This window comes from Rattus norvegicus, chromosome 10 (genome assembly GCF_036323735.1).
Source record: "Rattus norvegicus strain BN/NHsdMcwi chromosome 10, GRCr8, whole genome shotgun sequence".
NCBI lineage: Eukaryota > Metazoa > Chordata > Mammalia > Rodentia > Muridae > Rattus > Rattus norvegicus.
Genome location: NC_086028.1, coordinates 104,041,041 through 104,064,017, shown reverse-complemented (window position 1 = coordinate 104,064,017; position 22,977 = coordinate 104,041,041). Strand labels below are relative to the sequence as shown.

The following is a 22,977-nucleotide window of genomic DNA, read 5'->3' as shown; positions in this document are numbered from 1 at the left end:
CTCCCGCATGCCCAAACCAGCCATCTCTGTCACCGGCACCTTCATTCTTGATGGGTATTCGGAGAGGACACGTTTGGCTCCTGCTTGATACCTCTCAAATCCTGAGGCATTGGTTTGCATAGATGGCAGTGCTGGCCAGGATTGGGGCAGTCCATATTTACACTCCAGACCCATAAGGCCTAACCTCCAGTTGACTGAAGCGGGGTAGTAAGGGCCAGTGTGCAGTTTATGGGTTTGTACAGAGCTCTGTCTGGTTGCAGGAGAGCCCAGGCAGCCTATTCTCCACGAAGTCTCCTGAAGCACCCTTAGGTTCTTGCCCTGCACCTCCTCAGAGCACTGTGTATACCAGAGCTGCTCCCTGGCTTTGTGTCTCTGTACCACACAGGGCGGGGGACAGAACCTTCATTCTGGCCATTCTATCTCCATTCTCCTCAGAATCCTTTTCATCAAGCTCTCTCCTGTGTGTCTGCCCTGTACATTTTCTCCAACGTACATGTCCTCGGAAAAGTCCCTAGGGCTGACCAAGTGGTGGACAGGAACTCTATGTGCCCAAGAGGTTTGTGGGACAACAGCAATGCCACTGTCCACAGGTTGGGGCATGCCCAGAATGTCCACAGGGTGAGAGACGCAGGTGCTGGCACCGCTCACCGCTCACACTGGCTGAACCAGACCAGGACGATCCACTGAGGCACGCTTGGCTCAGGCCCCTCTCCCCACCTAACCACCTGCATGGCTAGCACATACACACACACACACACACACACACACACACACACACACACACACACACGCCAACAGCAGCACCCAGGACTCCATACCAGGGAGAGGATATGTTTAGAAAAGGGGCGTGAGTTTGGGAGTGAGATGGGGACCCTCTCTAACTTGTATTGTCCCCTCCAACAAGTAGATAACGGCAAGAGGTCAGTTCAGACTCTGAGACCAGACTGGTCTCCAACCAGTCTTCAGAGATCCAGGCTGGGAAAGCTGCTCCCCTAGACCACCTGTGTGGACACTTGAGAGCTCTCCTGAATGTCCGTCCATACTCGGTGGCTTGGGGTGGGGCTCTACTGATGAGGGCCTGGGGAATGGGAACCTGCATCCTGCTGTGTCTCCTCAGACACGGCACGTTGGCTCTGCTCACAGCCCCATGCCTTTATGTCCCACTCAAAGGCCCAGGATCGTCAGCACTGAGCACTAAAGCAGAGGGCCAAAGGTCTGGTCAATCCCAGGTTTGTTTCTGGGAAAGGAGCGAACAAAGAAAGATGACTGCTCTCTCCGCCAGTCCATCCATCTGTCTGTCCGTCCGTCTGTCCATAGCCACCCAGTGAAGATCCTTATCTGCCTCTGCTGTCGTCACTCAACCCCTTTTCCTCAGTGCTGTCGGAAGACAGACGGCTTACAGGGGTCGGCAGAGGGATCTTTCTAGGCTTTCTCTGCAGTGCTCTGTACTGCCCAGCTTCCCCGGCTTCGAAATTTACAGGGCTGAGCTTGGCTCCCGTGAGGCCCTTGGCTTCTTGGCGGAGAAATTTGCCGAGCAGCAGCCTCCTCCACAAAGCCACACTGTTCTCAGCGAACCCTCCCAGGAGGAGTGGGATGAATTTTTTTCAAATGATTCAGCGGCACGTGAATGGGAAGGGCCGCACTTAAGGCCTTGGCATAGGATCCTGCTGGCCCACAGCTGGAAAGGAAGGGTTGCAGGGTGGAGGCTTGGTTCCACCAGGCCTAGCATAGAGCCAGGGTCCTGGGGGTGGGGGGGTCACGAGGCAGCTGGTGGGCTGGGCCGAGAATGCTTGTAGCTTGCTTCTGCTCACTCGCTCGTATAGATGTGCCATCGCCCTCCCTGAGAAGAGCTAGAGGAATGGGCAGGAAATGGAGATGGGAAAACTGGTCTCCATGGAGACGGGCATCTAGCGGACAGCCGCCCTCCTGTGCGTGTGAGCGTGCTAGAATCTGAGCGGTGGGCAGGGAGCCTGCTGCTAGGCAAGCCTGGCACATTCCCAGGCACCAGTCCATGGGTGGTGTGGCCCAGAGCTGAGTGCCCCGCAGTCCTTTGGTCAGAGTCTTGGAACCCCATCCCCCTCCTCCCTCACCCTCAGCCACACCCATGGGCTCTCCTCGGCCTGGGTTGTTGTGGATGAACAGGTCATGACCTCATCCTGAGTAGGCTTAGCCCTACCCCAAGGCTGGAGCCCAGTTCGGTTTCACACTCCCCAAGAAGCGCAGTTGCTGCCCATGAGGGGACAGATGATCAGATTTGGGGGTTTCTGTGGGAGGGGCTGGTCTCGGCTGCTGATGCAGGGAGGCAGTGCGGAATCCTGCTCACCAGCACGGGTCTGTTTCTAATTACTGGATGACAGCCCCCTTTTCCCTTTTAGGGAAATGAGACAAAAGGGATTTGGGGAAGGTCTTTTTTTTTTTTTTTTTTTTCCTTTCACTAACCAGAGTGGCTGGGTGTGGAGCAGACAGGGCAGGGCAGAGTTCAGTGGACGATCTCAGCCATCTGGGGAGGGTCACCGTGAGGTCACAGCAGTGGGAAGGGTGGTCACTTAAGGCCGGAGACAGCAGGTAGAGCTGGAATCCTTGGTACCTGAGGACTTGTGAGCGCCAAACCAGCCTTTCATCCCTTGGGACACCTGGCAAGTCACCCATAACTTTACCTCCTCATGCTGACCTGGGAGCCAGAGTAGGTCTTAGGGCCCCAGGACACAGCCTCTCTATTCCCCATCCCTATCCCCCAGTGGTTCCTCCAGCCAGTGAAGTCAGCCCACTCTGAGGAACAAGGGAGGGCCATCCAAGCGGTCTTCCCCATGCCCTCCATAGCCCCACTCAGGTCCCACAGCAATTCAAAGACAGCATCCTGAACACTGTAACCATCTGATGGCAACTGTCATAGGAATTCCTGTGACAGGAATGGTGTGTCTGGTCCTATGTCCCCAGCTGAGGGTATAGAATTGGGGCAGAAGTTCTTGTCCAGACTGATTTTCATAGTTCAAGACAAATTCAATGGTCAGGCAGCCTGGCTAACCAGTTATAGGTACTGTGAGGCCCTCCCTAAAGAGACAAGAAACTGATCCCAAGGGGCAGCCTCAGGGTCTAGTTATGGGTGGAATTGGCACTTTGCTAGCTGAAGTGAGTATGTAAAGGAAAAGACCATGACACACTGTTTTCTGGGCTAGCTTAATAAAGAGACCTTATAGTGCCCCACCCCCACCCTGAACAGACTGAAGAAAGCCACTAGAACCTCACAAGGTCTTGTTTACTCTGGGAGAGAGAGAGATGTTTCTTTTCTAATCCCCCTGAACTGATTGGCAAGAACTCTCCCAAGAAACAAAGAAGTGGAGCGGCTGACCTTAGTGGGACTTCTGCAGCTGGGCCTAAAGTTACCGCATTTGTATCCAATGGGATGAGGGAGGTCTTTCCATGGGGGATTCTCCCACCTCAAGGCCAGTAGCCTTAAAACAATGTATCACCATCTTCTGTCTTCGGTTCACCCAATCTAGTTGTAGCATCAGGGAGTCCCGCAAGCCATGGAGATTCTGGCTGGCTGCTCTCGGCAAAGACAGAAGCTCGGCAAGGCTTCCATTCCACCTCTCCAAGAAGGAAAAGCGACCCTGAGTTAAACTGACAGGTTTTCTCTAGGACCTTGCTGGCCCCATGTCACAGAAGGACCCTAAAGGATGGGGTGGCCTCCTTGTGACCCTCTGGTGATCCTGAGTGAATCTTTCCAGCCTCAGAAGACAGGTGTTGATAGCTACAGAGCCATCTGTGCTCCGTGTGGGAAGCTCACACCCCAGAGAGGGAACTAAGTGGAAGCCTGTCCTTAGGGCTTAAATACTCACACAGCATATGGGAACATTCCAAGAGCAGGTGGCCCACAAGACTCCAACAAGGAAGACTTGTAGGCAGCTTTCTTTCCGGTTATGACCCTTCAATGGACTACAGGCATAGTATGTCTTTAGATTCTCAAGGGGCTTCCACGATGATGTTGCTAAGGACACCATCAAAATCTAAAGTTGTTGACAAGCTGGATGTGGTGGTGTACACCTTTAATCCCTGCACTTGGGAGGCAGAAGCAGGTAGATCTCTGTGAGTTCAAGGCTAGCCTAGTTTACATAGTGAATTCTAGGCTAGCCAAAGCTACGTAGCTACATAGTGAGATCCCCCCTCCCATGATTTATTATATGTAAGTACACTGTAGCTGTCTTCAGAGACACCAGAAGAGGACATCAGATCTCATTACAGATGGTTGTAAGCCACCATGTGGTTGCTGGGATTGGAACTCAGGACCTCTGGAAGAGTAGCCAGTGCTATAACCACTCTCCAGCCCCCTTACACACACACACACACACACACACACACACACACACACACACACACACACACACACTGGATTTATGAACATGCCCTTAGGGCTCAATGGCCCATGTGTTGGTGACCCAGGGGACAGACCGGAGCACCTCGGGAGGGAGAACCATGGCTCTTCTGCCACAGTTGATATCTGTGGAGTATGTCGAATCCTCTAGTTGCCTTTTGCCATGGCGGTCACCTCCAGAGTTTCTAGCAACTTCCCTCCTAGAGAGGATGGATAGTACCAGGACAGCCCAGCCTCTGTTTCTGTCTCCGGGCAGTTGTGATGGTCAAAATGCAATCACAGCTCATCGTCTTTGGTTCATCACCAGTGACGCCAACTCCCCCCACCTAGGTCTTTTCCATCCCCTTCTGCTGGGTACACTGGGATTGTTTTTTCAGGCTCCTCTAGGGGGAAGTGACATCATGTGGTATCCTCAGCCAGAGGGATGGGGGTAGGGGCTCTGTGGTTGCGTGTGCTTTGAATTAAGTCAGCCCTTGTGCATTCCAGTAGCCAGCAGCTGGCAGCGAATCTGTCAGCCAGGGTAGCACTCTCAATGGCAAACCCAGATGTTGGCTTAGCAGAGGGAAAAGAGGAAAAAGCAAATTTTGAGCTGCAGGGGGTGGCGGGCAGTGGTTGGGGCATAAAGCACTAAACACGAGTCTCTAGCTGACATGTCCTGCTCTATGGGTAGGTAGTGGGACAGGACAAGATGTAGCTGGTCCTACCCTGGTGTCTGCCCCCAGCCTAGCATGTAAGTGTCCAGTCAACAGCCATGCCTTGCTTCTGGTTGATCCCTGATTCTCTGGGTCTCTGCGCTCCCCTGACCTTCAATGGCCGGGGAGACAGGAAGTCTGCCCATCCCATGGTGTGGTTACACCCTTTTCTACAGCCCCGGAAGTCACCCCAGAGGTTGCAGTGATGACCACTGCTGTGTATAGGGGTTATGCTTCTAGAGAATTCTCTATTTCCTCTTCTTTCCTGTCCATCTGTCTGCCTGCTGTCTAGATCTAAGGCCAGGGAAGTGAAGGCTTTTACTGGGAAGTTCTCCCCAATCTCCTCCTCCACCCACTGTTCTCATGAGGTAACGCTAAGACCCGTGTCTACTGCACTCAACAGTGATGGTCCTGTCTTGCAACAGGACTGTTAAGTAGGAGAGGCGTGTCCACCTATGTTTAAACCACACCTGTGGTCCCATGGCCAGAAGCAGCCCAGTTGTCAGTGGAGATTCTGCCATGTCCTTCCCTCCCCACTCCCTACAAACATCCCAGAGCTCCCCGCTGCCCCGTGAACGTTCTAGCCTAAAAACCCAGTGTCTACCCCAGACTCTCAGTTCCTCCATCACTTCTCATCTGAAACTTTCAAGAAAGCAAGTAGACGGCCCCCATCCCTGAGGCAAAGTGAGCACACAGCCGCATGCTGCCCTGGCTTGGAGCCCATCTGGCTGCCACGGGATGAGGGCCAGCATCTTTCCAGGTCTTTGTCTTACAGGAGCAGAGAGCTCTCTACCCAGTTCTCTCTGCCACAGTGTGTGCCCATCCCTCTGTGCCCTGCTCAGGGCCTCACAGTATAACATGAGATGGTGACGTGTGTTACCTGCACCGTCAAGTGGTCTCTGAAGATCACAGCAGTCAGAGCTCATCTCTGCCGTGCCTCTCTCTCTGTCTCTCTCTCTCTCTCTCTCTCTCTCTCACACACACACACACACACACACACGCACACACACACACGCACACCCGATCACTTCTTAACCTCTTGGCTTAGATCATGTCAGGGACTCGAGCACGTGTGGGAAGTTGGGACTTCCATAAAGCAACAGTAAGTGAATCCTAGGTGTCACGGCCGTCTGGAAGTCACTGGGCTTACTTTCTGATGGCCAAGTGGGTGGTGCCTTTATCGAACTTTTTATTGTTTGTCTTGTGTTGAGACAAGGTCTCAAGTAGCCCAGATTAGGCTTAGAACTCTGTAGTTCCAGAGAATGGTAAGATTCCAGGCATCTCCCTGTCCACTTGTATGTGGTGGGACTTGAGCTAAGGGTTTTATGGATAGCTACATAAGCCCTCCACCCACTGAGCTACAGCCCCAGCCCTTAGTGAACACTTTGGAGCACTAAGCATTGTGCGGTATAGTGGGGCCGCTACTGAGAAGCAAGGCTAGGAAGTTCTCTAGGCAAGTAGAAGGAGGTACGTCCCTCCTTTGGGACCCCTGTCCCCTCTTATTTCTGAGCTGATGACAGCGCTACACAAAGAGCAACGCTGGACAGTCGTTGCGGGGTGCGCGCACGCATTTGCATAAGCACAGCGATGGGACCAAGGACAAGCCACACCTGTGCTGCCATCCTGAGGCTGTCAGGGTCAGCCCAAGTCCATCTGGTAGCTGTTCTATAGCATGGCCTCCACCTGCTAGGACCTCTCAGCAGGCAGGTGCGCTGGTGTTTACAGCAGGATGTGTGTGGGAGGCTAGCAATACACCAGCCACTGCAGGGAGAAGCCAGGAAGGGACTGCTTCTCAGGGCTGAGTGGAAGTTCTCTAGGTAGAGAGCTGGAGGTGGCATTTGGGGCAGAAGAGCTTCTCTGTTCTGGGGTGGGACATACCTGGGTACCTGAGCATGTGGGGAGCAGGATAGATTAGGAAAGAGTAAGGTTCAAGTGAAGTTGCAGAAAGTGTAGCTCTGCTGTCCTGGAATGTAAACCAGGCTAGCCTCAAACTCAGCAGAGATCTGTTTGCTTCTGCCTCCCTGTGCTGGGACTAGAGGCATGCATCATCTGGCTCAAATGTTAAAGAGAAGGCGTTTTGCAGGAAATGTTTATGGAGAAGGCAGAGAACCAAGAGAGGGCCCTTTGTTCTGGGATGGCCTGCCAGGTGGCTTTTACCAGGTTGTGGCTGTTTGAACTGAAGCTTGCTTTAGGCTGGGAAACAGGAACCTGCGGCCAGCCCAGTGGTTACTCAGCTGCACAGAAGGACCAAAGCACCAGTGTTAATGGGCCTTGGAGCTGGGTGGGGCCTGGGCTGTGGTGTGAGATTCATGGGGAGGGATCCAGAGTTCACTGGGGTCTGAGGAGCAGGTGGCATTCCCATGTGCCTGGACCTCCCTGCCTCTGTTGGGAAACAGTCCTGGCCAGAAGTTTCCAAGACTCAAACTAACCGCCGGAGACTCTGAGCCGACACTGTCTGCCCCTCGCCTCTGTCTAGCTCATGTGCCCAGTGTAAGGAGTGACCTTACACTGCTGCTGTCTGAAGGTCAAGCCTATTAAAGCCATTAAAATAAGCAATGTCCCATGTAACAAGTCTGTCACAGCATCTGCCAATCCTCTGTGGTAGGTTTCCAGGGAGGGAGCTAGTGGGGCTTAATCCCTGATAGAAAAGTCCTGTTAGGCGTGACCAGGCTCCACAACACTCTGGAACTTTCCTGGTCTGTCTCTTCCTCCCACCACTTCTCATGGCTTTTGCCTGGGATACGTTTCCTACAGGACCTGCTTGCTTACCATCGATGTCTAAGGTTTACGAGCCACACCAGCGTCACTAATGCTTTCCCACCCCGCGTCTCTGTCCTACTTCTTCAACATGTGTCACAGAAAGCCCAGTGCGGTGGCACGCACTTGTCATCCCAGTACTGGGAAGGGAAAGGCGAGATGGACCCAGCGGCTTGCCCACCAGAGGCCTACTCAGTGAGCTCCAGGCCCAGCGAGAGACCTCGTCTCAAAAGCCAAGGGGAGAGTCAGTGGAAGGCTCAGTGCGTAAACTCACACGGTAGACAGAACTGTCTCCCACAAGTTGCCCTCTGACTTTGATATCTTGACTGCTGCACGCAAACCTTGCCCACCTCCAATAAATTAAAAAGTATATAAATCAACTCCACTCCTCCAAACAAGGCAGTTGGCATCTGAGAAATGAAGGTCTCCTCTGACCTTCATGTGCATGGCCCCTAGGACGTTTTACCTGGAAACTTCTTCCTTCTGAATTGCTGAGAGGGCACTCAGGCCCTCTTGCATGCTCGGCAGGTCCTTGCCCTGAGCTGTATGTACTCCAGTATCCCCAGTGAAGCCCCCAGGCTCCTTGAGGTGGATGACTGCCCCTCTGCTCTAGCCCTCAAAGCCTATTTGAGGATGAGGTGCCGGGAGGTTAAAGCCACCCCACTGGCTGTCCACCAGCCCTACCTGCAGGGACAGGGTTGTATGCTGAGCCCTTTTGTTTCTCTATTGACCAATAAGCAGGAAGAACCAGGCTGCAGCCTGCTGTGTCACAGGCACCTGGGCAGGGGCTCCGAGCTTCTGCCTTTGCCCTTGTCAGCAAAGGGTTCATTTGGGGGTTCGTTGGTTTGGGCTGGTTGATTTGTTTGAGACAGGATCTCACTTTGTAGCCCTTGCTGACCTGGAACTCACTACGTAGAGCAGGCTGACCTTGAACTGGAAGATATTTACCTGTCTCTGCTTCCTCACCCCCTTACCCCAAGTGTTGGAGTTAAAGGCATGTGTCACCATGTGTCACCATGTCCAGCTTCTTGGGTTTCAGTTTTTGTCTTTTGAGACAGGGTTTCATTAGCCTAGACTGGCTTTGACGTTCTGACCCTCCTGACTCTACCCCCCAAGGGCTGGTAAGCTGTATGTCACTGTGCCCAGTTTTATTGGTGCTCCATACTGGAGATTGAACACAGGCCTTGGTGCAGACGAGGCAAGCACTCTATCAACTGAGCCATGTCCCAGTCATAGCGAAGACCTCTCTCTAATAACCCCAGCATGACAAGCCGTCGAGCCTCCTCTCCTTACTTATGACAAGCCAGGAGTCCTCTGACTCCTCGGTTACAGCAGGTGTACAATAGGCTCACCTCCCGCAACACCTCCCACAGGGAGCACATCCTACTCCCATGGGTGGAGCCCGGATCCTGGTCGTCGGGGACTTTCCTCACATCTGTGTCTCTGTGCTTTGCAGTGATCAGGGCCAAAGCAGTGAGCGAGAAGGAGGTGGATTCCGGGAATGACATCTATGGCAACCCCATCAAGAGGATTCAATATGAGATCAAGCAGATAAAGGTACCTTGACTGCACGGAGGAAGCAGGGGCAGAGCCCGGGACTCACCCAGCCACCCCGAGGCCAGAGAGCTGAGTTGTCAATCTACAAGAGCATAAAAGCCGGGCAGAAATGTTAGATTTTCAACTAACTGTCTCAGTCACTGTCCTATGCTGTGAAGAGACACCAGGGCCAAGGGAACGCTTATAAAAGAAAGCATTTAATGGAGTCTTTCTCACAGTTTCAGGGGTTTAGTCCATGGTCATCATGGTGGAATGCAGACAGGAACATGGCCGGGGCATCCCCATCCAAAGGCAGCAGGTGGAGGGAGAGACACACTGGGCCTAGCATGGGTATTTGAACCCTCAAGGCCCACCCCTAGCGACACACCTCTTCCAATGAGGCCACACCCCTTAATCCTTCCCATACAGTCCCACCAGCTGGGCACCAAGCATTTAAATACCCAAGCCTATGGGACCATTTTCATTCAGACCACCAAGTCTGTCTAGTTCCAGAAGCATGCTATCCTGGTTTTGCTGGATGATACTCTGGTGTATAGCATGTTGTAAAAGGATGAGTCTAGCAGGTGGACATGCTCAGGAGTAATTTTCCTTCCTGTGCTGTGCTATTTACTGAGAAAGTGTCCTGTCGGGTAGACAGAACTGTGGTCAGAGGGGCTGCACATGGCTGCCATGGTGGTGTCAGAACGTTTCCATAATGGGGACAAATAGGAAGAGATTCACATTTGAGAGAGAGTGGGGTTGTGGCTCAACTGGTAGAGTGCTTGCTTAGCATACCTGAAGTTCCAAGTTCGATCCCCAGCATGGCAAATGTGATGTGCCGGCACCTGCTGGTGGCATTTATTGACTTGAAGTTCAAAGAAAGACAGCTGGCTCCTCCGGTGTTAGGGACAGCTCTGCCACACCATAGCGGTTGTGTCACCTCAAGGGGATGACTAGACAAAGGCTCTTGATGAGGCAGAGAAGCAGGAACCCTTTCATAACATCCTCATTGCTTAACGTCAAGGAAGCGACTCTGACCCTTGGGAGTGGCGTCATTTGAGATACCTGAGAAGACCTTGAATCCTTCCTCCTTTCTCTAGGAGGGGGCTGCAGGTCAGGGTCTCAGTGGCTCAGAGTTCAGGTTCCAGCCTCCACGTCATGCAGTTTACAACCACCCACACTTCCGCTGGAGGAGATCCAGAGCCCTCCTCTGGCTTCCGAGGGCACCATGCACATGACAGCAGACACGCAGACAAACACATCATGAAACAGAAATAAAGTAAACCTTTAAACACTGGAAGGAAAAGGAAGGGAGGAAGAGATAAAAAGAAAAGCCTCAGGCTGGAGTGTGTTAGGAAGGACAGGAGTAAAATGGGAAAAGTGGGGACACCACACACAGACACACACACACACACACACACACACACACACACATACACCACATACATGCACATATCACACATAATGCACACAACACACATACCACACACATACACCACACATAACACACACACCACTTACACACACCACATACACGCACTACATACTTTACACATACCACACACACCACGTATACACGCATACACACACTACATACCAAAGATGCAACACACATATACACACACCACACACACACCACACCACACCACACACACACACATACACACACACCACACACATTCACACACACACCACACACACACACATTCACACACACACCACACAACACACCCATTCACACACACACACACACACCACACACACACACCACACACACACACACCACACATATCACACACACACACACACACACACACACACACACACACACACACACACACTGAGAGATCAAGCCCTCTCCTGACCTGGAGGCTCTGTTCTGGTTCCAAGAGGCTCCTTTCTCCCCTTTGTTGCCCTCTGGTAGCCAAATCCCTGGAAATAAGCAGGGTGTGGTAGTGCAAGCCTCTAAGCCCAGCATCTGGCTGAGGCAGGAGAATTCCTGCTGGCTACAAAGTAAAACAGAATCCTGAAGTAGGGCTGGGGTATAAATTATTGGGTTTAGGTTTAACCCAGAAGCAGAGGGATGGAGGTGGGGGTGGGGGATAAAGATCAAAAGAAAAGAGGAAACGCACAGCAGATGAATTAACTCAGTTCCTGGGAACAGAGATGCGCCCTCTGTAGCCAGTGAGCTTCTCTAGGCCTTACCCGGAGATCCTAAAATGACCTCGTGTGCAGAAATGTCCTTGGAGAAAGACAGGACTGTGCTCACCTGCTGAGATTTCTCCACCTCCCTCAGCAGATGACTCTGAACACCTTCGCAAAGGTGGCTTGTGAATCCATGGGACACACCTGTTTACCCCTCTGTGCATCTTGGTTAGAGGGGGTGGGCATCCCCGGGTGTAGCCATGTGTGTCTGTTCCTATCATGCTCTGGTTGGGAGTCATAACTCTCTTATACCTGCCCTCCTGTGTTTCACAGATGTTCAAAGGACCTGACAAGGACATCGAATTTATCTACACGGCCCCCTCCTCAGCAGTGTGCGGGGTCTCGCTGGACGTTGGAGGAAAGAAGGAATATCTAATTGCAGGTGTGTGGGAGTTCACCCTTCCCCACTGAGTGCTGAATTGTGGTGCAGAGAATTCCCGTGTCCTGATCCCTAAGGAACAAACTTCCTACACACTGCCCTCTGGTGGTGAAAGCAGCAAATTGCGTTGGGCCAGGGATGGCTGATAGTCCATGTTGTGGAGACATGATGTCCTTAGTCTTGCCAGCTCCTTTTGCCTGAGGCACCCACCAAGTCCTCACCTATACAGAAGCTGTCTGTATTAGCAGCCTGGCCTGCAGGCCACATTCCTTCCGTAGGCACTGGCTGGATGATTAGGCGCTTTCCCATTTCTCCACAGAGATTGCACAGGTCCTCTGCCTTCATGTTATAAAGGTGTTGCTGTGATCCCCCAGTGCAGAAGAGGGTTTGCCTCAGGTGTAGTGATTAGCCTGGGGTCCCCTTGCAACACTTGCTAAGAGCCAATGGTTATACTGGGATCATATTAGCAGCTTAAAAACAGGCAGAGTGGGGGGGGTGGCATTTCTGGCATAGAATCATCAGCTACTGCAGAGAGAGCCTTTTCCTCCTGGGCAAGGCGGTAGGTAAAGCTTCCTCAGCATAGCCTTGGAGGGTCCCTGCTGGCTCTACCAAGTCTTTAAAAGCAACCAATGTATCTTTATGTATCTGCGTGTTTTGCCTGCTTCGCTACCCACCGGGATTCTCTGCAGCCTGCGACACACTAGATACTCAGGCTGTACCCAAGTCAAGGAGAATCTAGGGCTGGAGTATCTCCTCTGGAGAATCCATGTGTGGTCAGGGCTAGGAGCCAGTTTCTAACTAGAACCTTCCCTGACAACGGCCCAGAGTTACCGATAGCTGTTGGTGCATACTAGGAGGGGCTTACCTCAGGAGACGGGCATGTCAACTCCCATACACGTGAACACTGGGAGTATTTTTTACCTCCTGGGGCCAGACCTGTCAGCCAGACCTGCTTATCACTTGGATATCCCAAGCACGGGCGCTGCTTTCTGCCCTGTGAGAGAGAAACCAGCCCACTGGGACCTTTAAGGGGCTTCTGGGCAGGCAGCCCACACAGAGGTAAGCCCTGCATTGCTCTCAGCAGCCCCGACACACAGTGACTGCTGTAAGCAGGCTCAAACTCGTGCCTCACTCCTCCCTTGTGCCTCAGTGGTGTGAGGAAGCTGCAGGACGCCTGAGGAAAGCAGGGTCGGGGCGAGCCTTGCAGGGCAGCAGTTTCATGATCACTGCTGGGTGTGCATTGTAGGCTTGGGTGCACGTTAGGGCGCTCTCCATGCCTCTGCTCCCCTTCTGCAAGAGCCAGGCTCCAGGTCCACGTGGTAGGCCAGATAATTCCAGTGACTGTGTGTGCGGATGTCACAGTTTCTGAGATGCTGAATTCCTGTCATCCACATTGGCCATCAGAAGTTTCCCACATAGGTATTTTCTCCTGTCCATACTCCACCCTTACTTGCTCTTACCCCCGTCTTAGAAGAATGTCACTCAGATAGCATGACACAAGTCTTCTAGACCTGCCAAGACCCAGCTCCGCTGTAGCTACAGGTATAATGCAGACGAAAGGTACCTGAAGTCACTCAGTAACTGGGTGCCTGACATCTGTATCACACTTGATGCCCCAGACACATGGCACATTTTGGTCTCCTGACAAGCCACAGAGCATAGTGTCAATAAACGACACTTAAATAGGCTGCGTGCTGTTTTAAAAACTGCACTCGTGTGGTTGGTAATGGTGGCACAAATCCTGGCACTTGGGAGGCAGGAGCAGACAGGTCTCTGTGAACTCAAGGCTGGCCAGGTCCTATGTATGCAGTGAGACCTTGTTTCAACAACAACACTAACAACAACAAAACCACAAAACTCCTGCGGTATCTAGGCCGGTTAGATAGCCTGGGCGAAGGCACCGGCCAGGAAGCCTGGATTGAATCCGCAGGACCTGCATGGTAGAGGAAGAAAAGCAACTCAAGTTCTCTTCTGACGTACACACACGCAGGTGCAGGCGCCCTCACTGCACATGTACCCACTCACCCATATATACACACATGCACACACATGCACATGTACCCACTCACCCATATATACACACATGCACACACATGCACATGTACCCACTCACCCATATATACACACATGCACACACATGCAAATACACATGCGCACACACGTGCACACTTGCCCATACACACAAAATACGTGAAAATAACGAAAACTGCAGAAACATGTAACCTGGAGTGTGCCACTATAACTGTGCCTGATCAGAGGACTCGGTGGCACTAAACATAGCCACGAGAGTGTGTGGCTGTCACCGTCTATTCCAGGACTGTGCCATCTTCCCAAACTACATCTCCGTTCCACTGACCAAGAGCATCTCATTCCTTGTCCTGCCCCAGAGCATGGATCCTGGTCCCTTCCATCTATGTTCAGTTTCTGTGGACTTGCCTCTCTAGGCAGCTGGAGGTTTGAGCATGCATAAATCTTTCTGTGGCAGCTTATTTTACTGAGCATGATGCCAGGTTCTGTTCATGTTCTAGCAGATCTATGACTTGCCTTTTTATATGTATGTGTGCACACATATATACACACAAACATACATACATATACATGCATGTGCACACATACATATATGCAGACATACACATATAAGTACATATACTCACATAACCATGCATATATATGTACACACATAAATATATACACATACACTCATGCACATGCATGCATACATACATATATGTGAACACATGTGCACACCCATATACACATGTATGAAGACATACATACACATGCATTTACACCTACATATATATTATGCTCATATACACTTACATGCATACATACATATTTATATACCATATAAACATACATATACATGCATACACGCTTACATATATACATATACATTCACATGTACATACCATATACACATACATACATACACACATATATTTTGTGGTACTGGGGATGGAATCCAAGACCTTAGAGATGCTATGCCAGGGGCTCTAGTGCTGTACGGATACATAAAATTTTTTGTGATACTTTTTCCATTGAATTTGAAGAGCTATTTTCTTTCTTTTCTTTTTTCTTTTTTTTTTTCTTTTTTCTTTTTTTCGGAGCTGGGGACCGAACCCAGGGCCTTGCACTTGCTAGGCAAGCGCTCTACCACTGAGCTAAATCCCCAACCCTGCTATTTTCTTTTTTAAAGATTTATTTATTTATTATATATGTAAGTACACTGTAGCTGTCTTCAGACACACCAGAAGAGGGCATCAGATCTTATTACAGATGGTTGTGAGCCACCATGTGGTTGCTGGGAATTGAACTCAGGACCTCTGGAAGAGCAGTCAGTGCTCTTAACCGCTGAGCCATCTCTGCAGCCCATAATTTCCTATTTTCGGTGTTTCCATTAGATTTCCAACTCAGACATTAAGTCAGCTGAGATTGAGGCAATTGAAGACTTCCATGGCAAAGAGGAATTAATTACACGTTGTTTACTTATTCCATGTATACATGTGCAGATGCACACATGTGATGGGCACATGATGCATACATGTGCAGATGCACATATGATGTATGCATTGTAGGTGGACACATATGATGGACACATGATGTATGCATGTGCAGGCGCACACATGTGATGGGCACATATGATGTATACATGTGCATATACACACATGATGTATGCATGTGCAGGTGCACGCATATGATGGACACATATGATGTATGCATGTGCAGGTGCATGCATATGATGGACACATATGATGTATACATGTGCAGATGCACACATATGATGGCATCTGAGTGGAAGTCAGAGTACATCTCGAGGGAGTCAGCACTTTCCTACAGAGCAGGTCCCAGGGATTGAACTCAGATGGGCAAGTGTGGCAGCAAGTGCCCTTATACACGGAGCTATTTCACTGGCCCAGTGGAGGAGAATTGAAGATGCCAAGAAGGCTCTGTGTTTTGTACACAGAGACCAGATAAGAACAGTGGAAAGGTGGCAGGTGGGACATGTGCCAGGTGCACACTGAAGACACACCTGCTCTGGTTTGACCAGTAGTGGGGTCGTTGCTGTCGTATGGAAGTAAGAGACGACAGGGATGCTGGACCCTTTATCAGGGCTGGTCCACATCCAGGAGTAAGTGTGTTTCATAAATAAGTGCCAGGTGACAGGCACCTGTGTGTGCCGCTCTGAATAGAAGCCAATGCGTTGGTTATGTGGCAGCTGGGTTGAGAGCAGGTTAGCCTCGCAGCAGAACAGGGGACCTCAGTGGAAGGCCACCCCCAAGACTGGCAGTGGTGTGGCACCCCTTTAATCCCAGCACTCAGGAGACAGAGGCGGGTGGATCTCTGAGTCGGAGGGCAACCTGGTCTACAGAGTGTGTTCCAGGACAGCCAGGGTCACACAGAGATACCCTATTTCAGAAAAGAAAGCCACTCTGGTGGGGAGGGGACTGGGGAGAAGGGTCCACTGGGCATGGCAGCACATGCCTGTAACTCTAGAGACAGGAAGGTTCCTGGGGCTCCCTGTCAGCCAGTCTAGCTGAATTGGTAAAATCAGTGAGAGACCCTGTCCTAGAAAATAAGATGGTGAGTGACTGAGGAATATATCTAACATCCGGCCTATACACACACACACACACACACACACACACACCACATGCACAAACACTTATAAACATGTATATGTGCATTAAACATGTGCATATGCATATACACATACACACACTACATACACATGCATATACCCCACACAAAACATATATGAATATGTACCCATGCATATAATACACACACATGCACACATGTATAACCATATACATAAACACATATGAACATGCACATGTGTATATACCTACCATATACTCACACACACACACACACACACACACACATGCACCCACGCAGGGCCATCCTTAGAATATTTACAGACAGCTGTATGCTGGTTAGGACAGCCAAAGATGTTTTCATCTGTGCCTCTTTTGGTCTCTCCCCATAAGGACCATTTTTTGGACAACTCAGTCCCATTCTCCTCTTGTGAGGGGAACCAGGCCTGAGGCACACTGTACAAAAAACAAAACAAAACAAAACAAAAAAAACTCTCCCTGATCTTTCTTCAGGTCTTGGGGCTTGGTCAGGAAACTCCTGATTGGACGTGCCTTTGTTTTGCAAGGCAGAGAATGTTTCCCGTTCTTTAGAGCCAGGAAAGGCCCTTTAACCAGGGGCTATCCAGAAATCACGTGGCCCAGCAAACCGCCCTGCCAGCTGGCTGTGGATGCCTCTTCCTTCCAGGCTGGTAATTCAGCTCCACATGCGGACTAGTATGGATTTTCCCCTGTAATTTTCTTTTAAGTTTCTCTCTCCAGAAAGGAAAAGTAAACATGTAACCATAAACATACCCGAGACTCTTTCCACGTTAGAATGTTGCAACAGACGATTACGCCATGTGAGCCCAACCAAGTGTGGTTATGCTAAAGGAGCTTCTTTTTTTTTTCCCTTTTGTACTGTCGTTCACCAATTATACAAATAATTGCAGGCCCTCAAGATGGCTCAGCCGATAAGAGTGCTTGCCAAAGAAGCCTAACTAGAGTTCAACCCTTGAACCGTTTAAAGGTAGAAGGAAAGGGAAGACAATAGAAAGTTGTTCACTGACTTCCACATGTGTAGTGTGATGTGTAGGGGTGCTCACATACACATAAACATCATACACACAACAAACATTTAAATCAGAGTCATTGTGACATCTTCATACATGTACATAGTGCACTTTGATCTGGGGCTCAGCTGATCAGAGTGATTGCTGCGCAACCATGAGGACCTGAGTTCAGATACCAGGACCCAGGTAAAAAGCCAGGAAGAGTGATGGTAGCTGCAGATAAGGAAACGGGGAGCCCCTGTCCTTCAATGTTGGACTCCTATGTTTCCTCCATTGAGCATTATTTTAGTTTCGTTTCTGTCACTGTGGTAAAGTACCCTAACAAAAAGTAACCCAGAGGAGGAAGGGTTAACTCACAGCTACAGCTTATAGTATCTCAGAGTGGGGAAGTCAAGGCAGGAACTTGAAGCAGCTAGTCAAGAGCAGAGAGGGAAATAGTACGTGCATGATCACTTGCTTGAGTGCTTGTATTGAGCTCAGCTTCACTCTTATGTAGTTCAAGATCTCTGCCTAAGGGATGGTGACACCCACAATGGGCTGGGTCTTTCCACATGGATTAAGACAGTTTCCCACAGACATACCCACCTGCCAACCCAATGCAGATAATTCTTCATTGAGACTGTCTTCCCCAGTAATTCTAGGTTATGTCAAGTTGCAATTAAAGCTAACCATACTAAACACCCATCCCTTCCCCCCCCCCCCCCTTTGGTTCTTCTCAGATAGAGATTCACATAGCCTGGCCTCAAACTCACTGTATGGGTAAGGTTAGCCTTCAATTCATGATCCTCCTGATTGGACCTCTTTGTACCCCACCCCACTAGGCTCAAACATGCATTATTTCTTTCTTTTTAAAAATAGTGTACACCCTTAATCCCAGCACTTGGGAGGCAGAGGCAGGTGGATCTCTGTGAGTTCAAGGACAACCTGGTCTACAAAATATTTCCCAGTACAGCTAGGGTTGTCGCACAGAGAAACACTGCTTCAAAAAAATGGAGGTGAGGGGTTGGGGATTTAGCTCAGCGGTAGAGCACTTGCCTAGCAAGCACAAGGCCCTGGGTTCGGTCCCCAGCTCCGAGAAAAAAAAAAAAATGGAGGTGAGGGGCTGTATTTTTGTTTTATTTTATGTTAATAAGAGAAAGAGAGAAAAGTGAGGGAGGGGGGAAGAAGAAGAAAAGAAGAAGAAGAAGAAGAGGAAGAAAAGAAGAAGAGGAGGAAAAAGAAGAGGAAGAAGAGGAAGAAGAAGAGGAAGAAGAAGAAGAAGAAGAAGAAGAAGAAGAAGAGAGAGAGAGAGAGAGAGAGAGAGAGAATATGCTGGGGATGCAGTGCCCACAGAAGAGGCTAGACAAGGTTGTCATATCTTCTTAAACTGGAGTTACAGGCAGTTGTAATCTACCTCACATGGGTGTTAGAAACTGAACTTAGGTCCTCTGGAAGAAAAGCAAACACCTTTAATCACTGGCCATCTCTCTAGCCCTAACATGAGTTGTTTTAAAACTCAGAGTAGCTAAGCGGTGGCCATGCAGCCTTTAATCCCAGCACTCGGGAGACAGAGGCAGGCAGATCTCTGAGTTCAAGTCCAACCAGTGAGTTCCAGGACAGCCAGGACCACACAGAAAAACCCTGTCTCCAAAAACCAAAACCAACCAAAATCAGTCACAAAAACACTTCAGAGTAGTCTGACCATGGTATTATCAGTGCTGACTCTCAACACAAGGAGCTTTACCAGATGCAAGAGGAAGGCAGAAGCGGGAGACTTGTTGCTCACTTTGACCTGGTGACTCTCCCCACAGGGAAGGCGGAAGGAGATGGCAAGATGCACATTACCCTCTGTGACTTTATTGTGCCCTGGGACACGCTTAGCATCACCCAGAAGAAGAGCCTAAACCACAGGTACCAGATGGGCTGCGAGTGCAAGGTGAGCAAGATCTGCATCCCTGTCCTTCCGTGCGTCCTCACCCCTCCCTGGCCATCATGAGGTATCCAAGTGGAGTGGGGATGGGTCCTTGGCTTCCCAGCCCCTCAGGGTAGCAAGTCCTGGTTTTGGAATGAACTCTCAGAAGGTAAGGGAGTGAGGCAATCTGTCTAGAGACAAAACCTTTTGTCCCAGGTCCCCAGAGAGCCTTGAATTTTTGTCCCTGACAAGGAATATTTGGAAGATAAGGGGTTGTGGGGTGGGACAAAGCTTATAAATCAGTCTACTTGACTGGAAGCTCCTAAGAAGAAAAACCTCAGAGAAAGGAGATTTTGTGTGTGTGGGTGGGGTGGGGTGGGGGGAGAATTCAGTCCTGGAAATAGTTTCCTACCGTGTACAGGCATAAACATTGTGTGTCGAAGAGCATAGGCATGTTCCCAACATTCTAGACTTCCATTCGTGAGACTCTGTAAATGTGGTGTTGAGAATCCTGGGGGCATTTGCCTGTCATCTCAGAATCTGCTCAGAGGTGGCACCGAGCAACGCTGCAGATGCACACATGCTTAGATGTGACCAAAAAGGGGTGGGATTCATTCCCAGATTTGGGGGTTGTGTCAACTACAGGGAGCCACTGTGTCCATGGCCCAGATGCTTTTTCCCTCCCCAGTGCAGGATGCATCACTGGACAGCCAGCATCCCCTTTTGATACCAGAAGTGAGTCTGGGACTGGGAGGTGGTCGTAGAGTCATGTCCTAAGAGCCTGTGCCATAGGACTGTGCACACTTTCTGGTGCCTCCTCCCCTTCTGGCTGGTGTTTCCCATCACTTGGTCATCAAAGGTGTGACTCCAAGCCCAGGTGGCCAAGCCTTGTACAGGGTGAGCATGGCTCCACTGCGCCTGTCACCTCAAAAGCAAACACTAGTTGGGCATGGTTATACACACCATTTGGGAGGCCGAGACAGAAGGATTGCTGAGTTGGTAACCAACCTGAACTATAGAGTGATTTCCTTGCCACATTGGGCTACAGAGTGAAATCCTTTCTTAGAAAACAAGAAGAAAGACAGACTGGGAGCAGCTCCGTTGACAGAGTGCTTTCTAGCACACATGAAGTCCTCTCTAGCACCACGTAAACCAGCTGTGGTGGCCCATCTCTTAACCTCAACGTTTGGGAGGTGAGAGCAGGCGATCTCAGGTTATCCTTTGCTACACAGCAACTTCCAGGCCAGCCTGGGATACAAAAGACTATATCTCAAGAACGAACATGAAAAAAAAAAAACCCAAGCTGCTTTCTTCATCTCTGCGTGGCTAGAGGTGAACACTCTTGAAGCTCCACAATCCTCTGTTAAAAATCTAGAGCCATTGAACCAAGCAGGTGCCTTAGAACAAGTATGGGCATTATTTGGTTCTAATCTGTCTCCAGTATAAGCCCCTTATGGTGGCTGTAGTTTCAGGAGGGCCTAAGCTGACACTAACCCTTTAAAAAGGTAGACCTGAGGGGTTGGGGATTTAGCTCAGTGGTAGAGCACTTGCCTAGCAAGCGCAAGGCCCTGGGTTCGGTCCCCAGCTCTGGGGGGGAAAAAAAAAAGAAAGAAAAGAAAGAAAGAAAAAAGAAAAAAGAAAAAAATTAAGGTAGACCAGATGGCCCAAAGCAGAGGCACATCTATCATACTGGAATTACATAGGTAGGTAGGTGCACTGGTTTCCCCTAGGCCTGTCCTCAGCCATAGTACAGGGACAAGGGACTCAGCAGGACTACTGTCCTTGAATACCTTTAGTAGGTTGTGCCCTCGGCCCCACCTGTTCCTTGGACCAAACTAAATCTTCCTGCATGTGTCCCCCCAGATCACACGCTGCCCTATGATCCCATGCTACATCTCCTCCCCGGATGAGTGCCTCTGGATGGACTGGGTCACAGAGAAGAGCATCAATGGGCACCAGGCCAAGTTCTTTGCCTGCATCAAGAGAAGTGATGGTTCTTGCGCGTGGTACCGCGGGGCGGCACCCCCGAAGCAGGAGTTTCTTGACATCGAGGACCCGTAAGCAGGCTGACAGAGCCCCCTGTGGCCAATTGAAAAGCCTCTGAGGGTTCAGACTGGTCCAGCTTTGACATCCCTTCCTGGAAACAGCATGAATAAAACATCAATCATCCAAGTGGGTTCACGCTAGTGTGATTCTGCCCCCCCACCCCCATTTTCCCTAAACATGGTAGTGGGTCTAGAGGGACAGGCGGGCCAGGGTCCCTGCCATACCCCCTCCCTCTGCCGGCCTGAGCACTGTGTGTCTCAGTCTTTGATCCTTGGTACAGGCAGGAGTAGAGCACAGGCTTTACCAGGCCTCTCTGGCCCTGTTGCGTGCAGCAGACAGGCAGCATTAAGGGTCCCCTAGCACCGTTAGGGCAGAGCCTGGGAACGTGCATTTTGCAGAAACTCTTGAAGGTTGTTATAAGACTGTGTAGCCGGCCTACCAGGTCCTTTTCATCCTGAGAGGGTCATGTCCCTCATTTTCTGCAGTGGCCATCCCTCTGGCCCAAGGCCCTTGCAAATGCTCCCCATCCCTCCTGCACCCAGTCTCCCTCAGGTCTAAGAATTGCCCTCCAACCAGTGTTTCATTTGCCTAGGAGTCCCAGTCAGCCCTACGAACCCACAGACGTCCGTGAATGGAAGCCCTCCCTGAGCCGTGTTTCTGGCTTCATATTTCTTCCTTCCTCTCTCTTCCCCTGTCTCTACACACCCCCTCAGTGGGGATCTGTGAGGTCTCATGCTGAGGGCAGGAACCTGTGGTGAGGGGTGCTTGGCTGTCCTCGTAATCACTCTCAAGGTTCCCAAGCTTCTTCACCCCCTTCCAAGCTTCAGGCACCTGGGGTGAGCAGCACAGCTCATCTCTCTGTCGCGTTATGCCCTCCCGCTGTTGGGGTGCTGCTTCTGGCACCCCCTCTTGTTGCACAAACTGAAGAGGTAAAAGGCCAGTCCTAGGCCCCTAGAGAAAGTCTAGCGAATGCTCCCTGCTAGCGTGGCAGTCCTTATGACGACGTGTGGGTTTCTGTAAAGCGTCACTAACTAAGCACGTGGCAGGAGAGACTTTGAGGCAGGCAGCTCTTCCTACCAAGCCCCCACGGATGCTGCAGCCTGTTTCCCTAAAGGTGAATTCTCACGCATGGCTTTGGGGAATGTGTATACAGCTCTGCTTCTGTGTCTTAACGTCACTTAAGGCCCTTGTAGGGAACTGGGGCATCTACTTGCTCCCTAAAATGATTTTTTTTTCCCTGATGCTAATAGGATGGGGGTTAAGCCAGGCAGAACTTTATCACCTACAATAGAGACAGTCACTCTTCCTTCTGCCTGTGTCTTAAAAACAATAAGCCGTCCCAAGGACACAAGTGTGTATTATCCAAACATGCATGTAAATGCTCACACACAGACACAGACTCTCGACGTCTGCGCGGCCTGTGAATGGCCCTTTTGTGAGATGCTTCCA

At 50.5% G+C, this 22,977-nt stretch overlaps 1 protein-coding gene across 6 annotated transcripts in view; it reads left to right on the top strand.

Annotated features, from left to right (window-relative positions):
- The window catches only part of Timp2 (TIMP metallopeptidase inhibitor 2), a 47,611-nt gene extending 25,197 nt beyond the window's left edge, over positions 1–22,414 (top strand). For 5 of the 6 annotated variants that reach the window (XM_039085773.2, XM_063268839.1, XM_063268841.1 and 2 more), the window contains 4 exons: positions 9,278–9,378; positions 11,836–11,944; positions 19,382–19,506; positions 21,346–21,654. In XM_039085773.2, coding sequence (XP_038941701.1) covers positions 9,278–9,378; positions 11,836–11,944; positions 19,382–19,506; positions 21,346–21,543 — 533 coding nt within the window. In that variant the 3' untranslated portion in view covers positions 21,544–21,654. Of the gene's footprint in view, positions 1–9,277; positions 9,379–11,835; positions 11,945–19,381; positions 19,507–21,345 lie in introns of all 6 variants that reach the window. The other variant, NM_021989.3, reaches the window with a different exon arrangement.
- Positions 22,415–22,977: the final 563 nt, after the last annotated feature.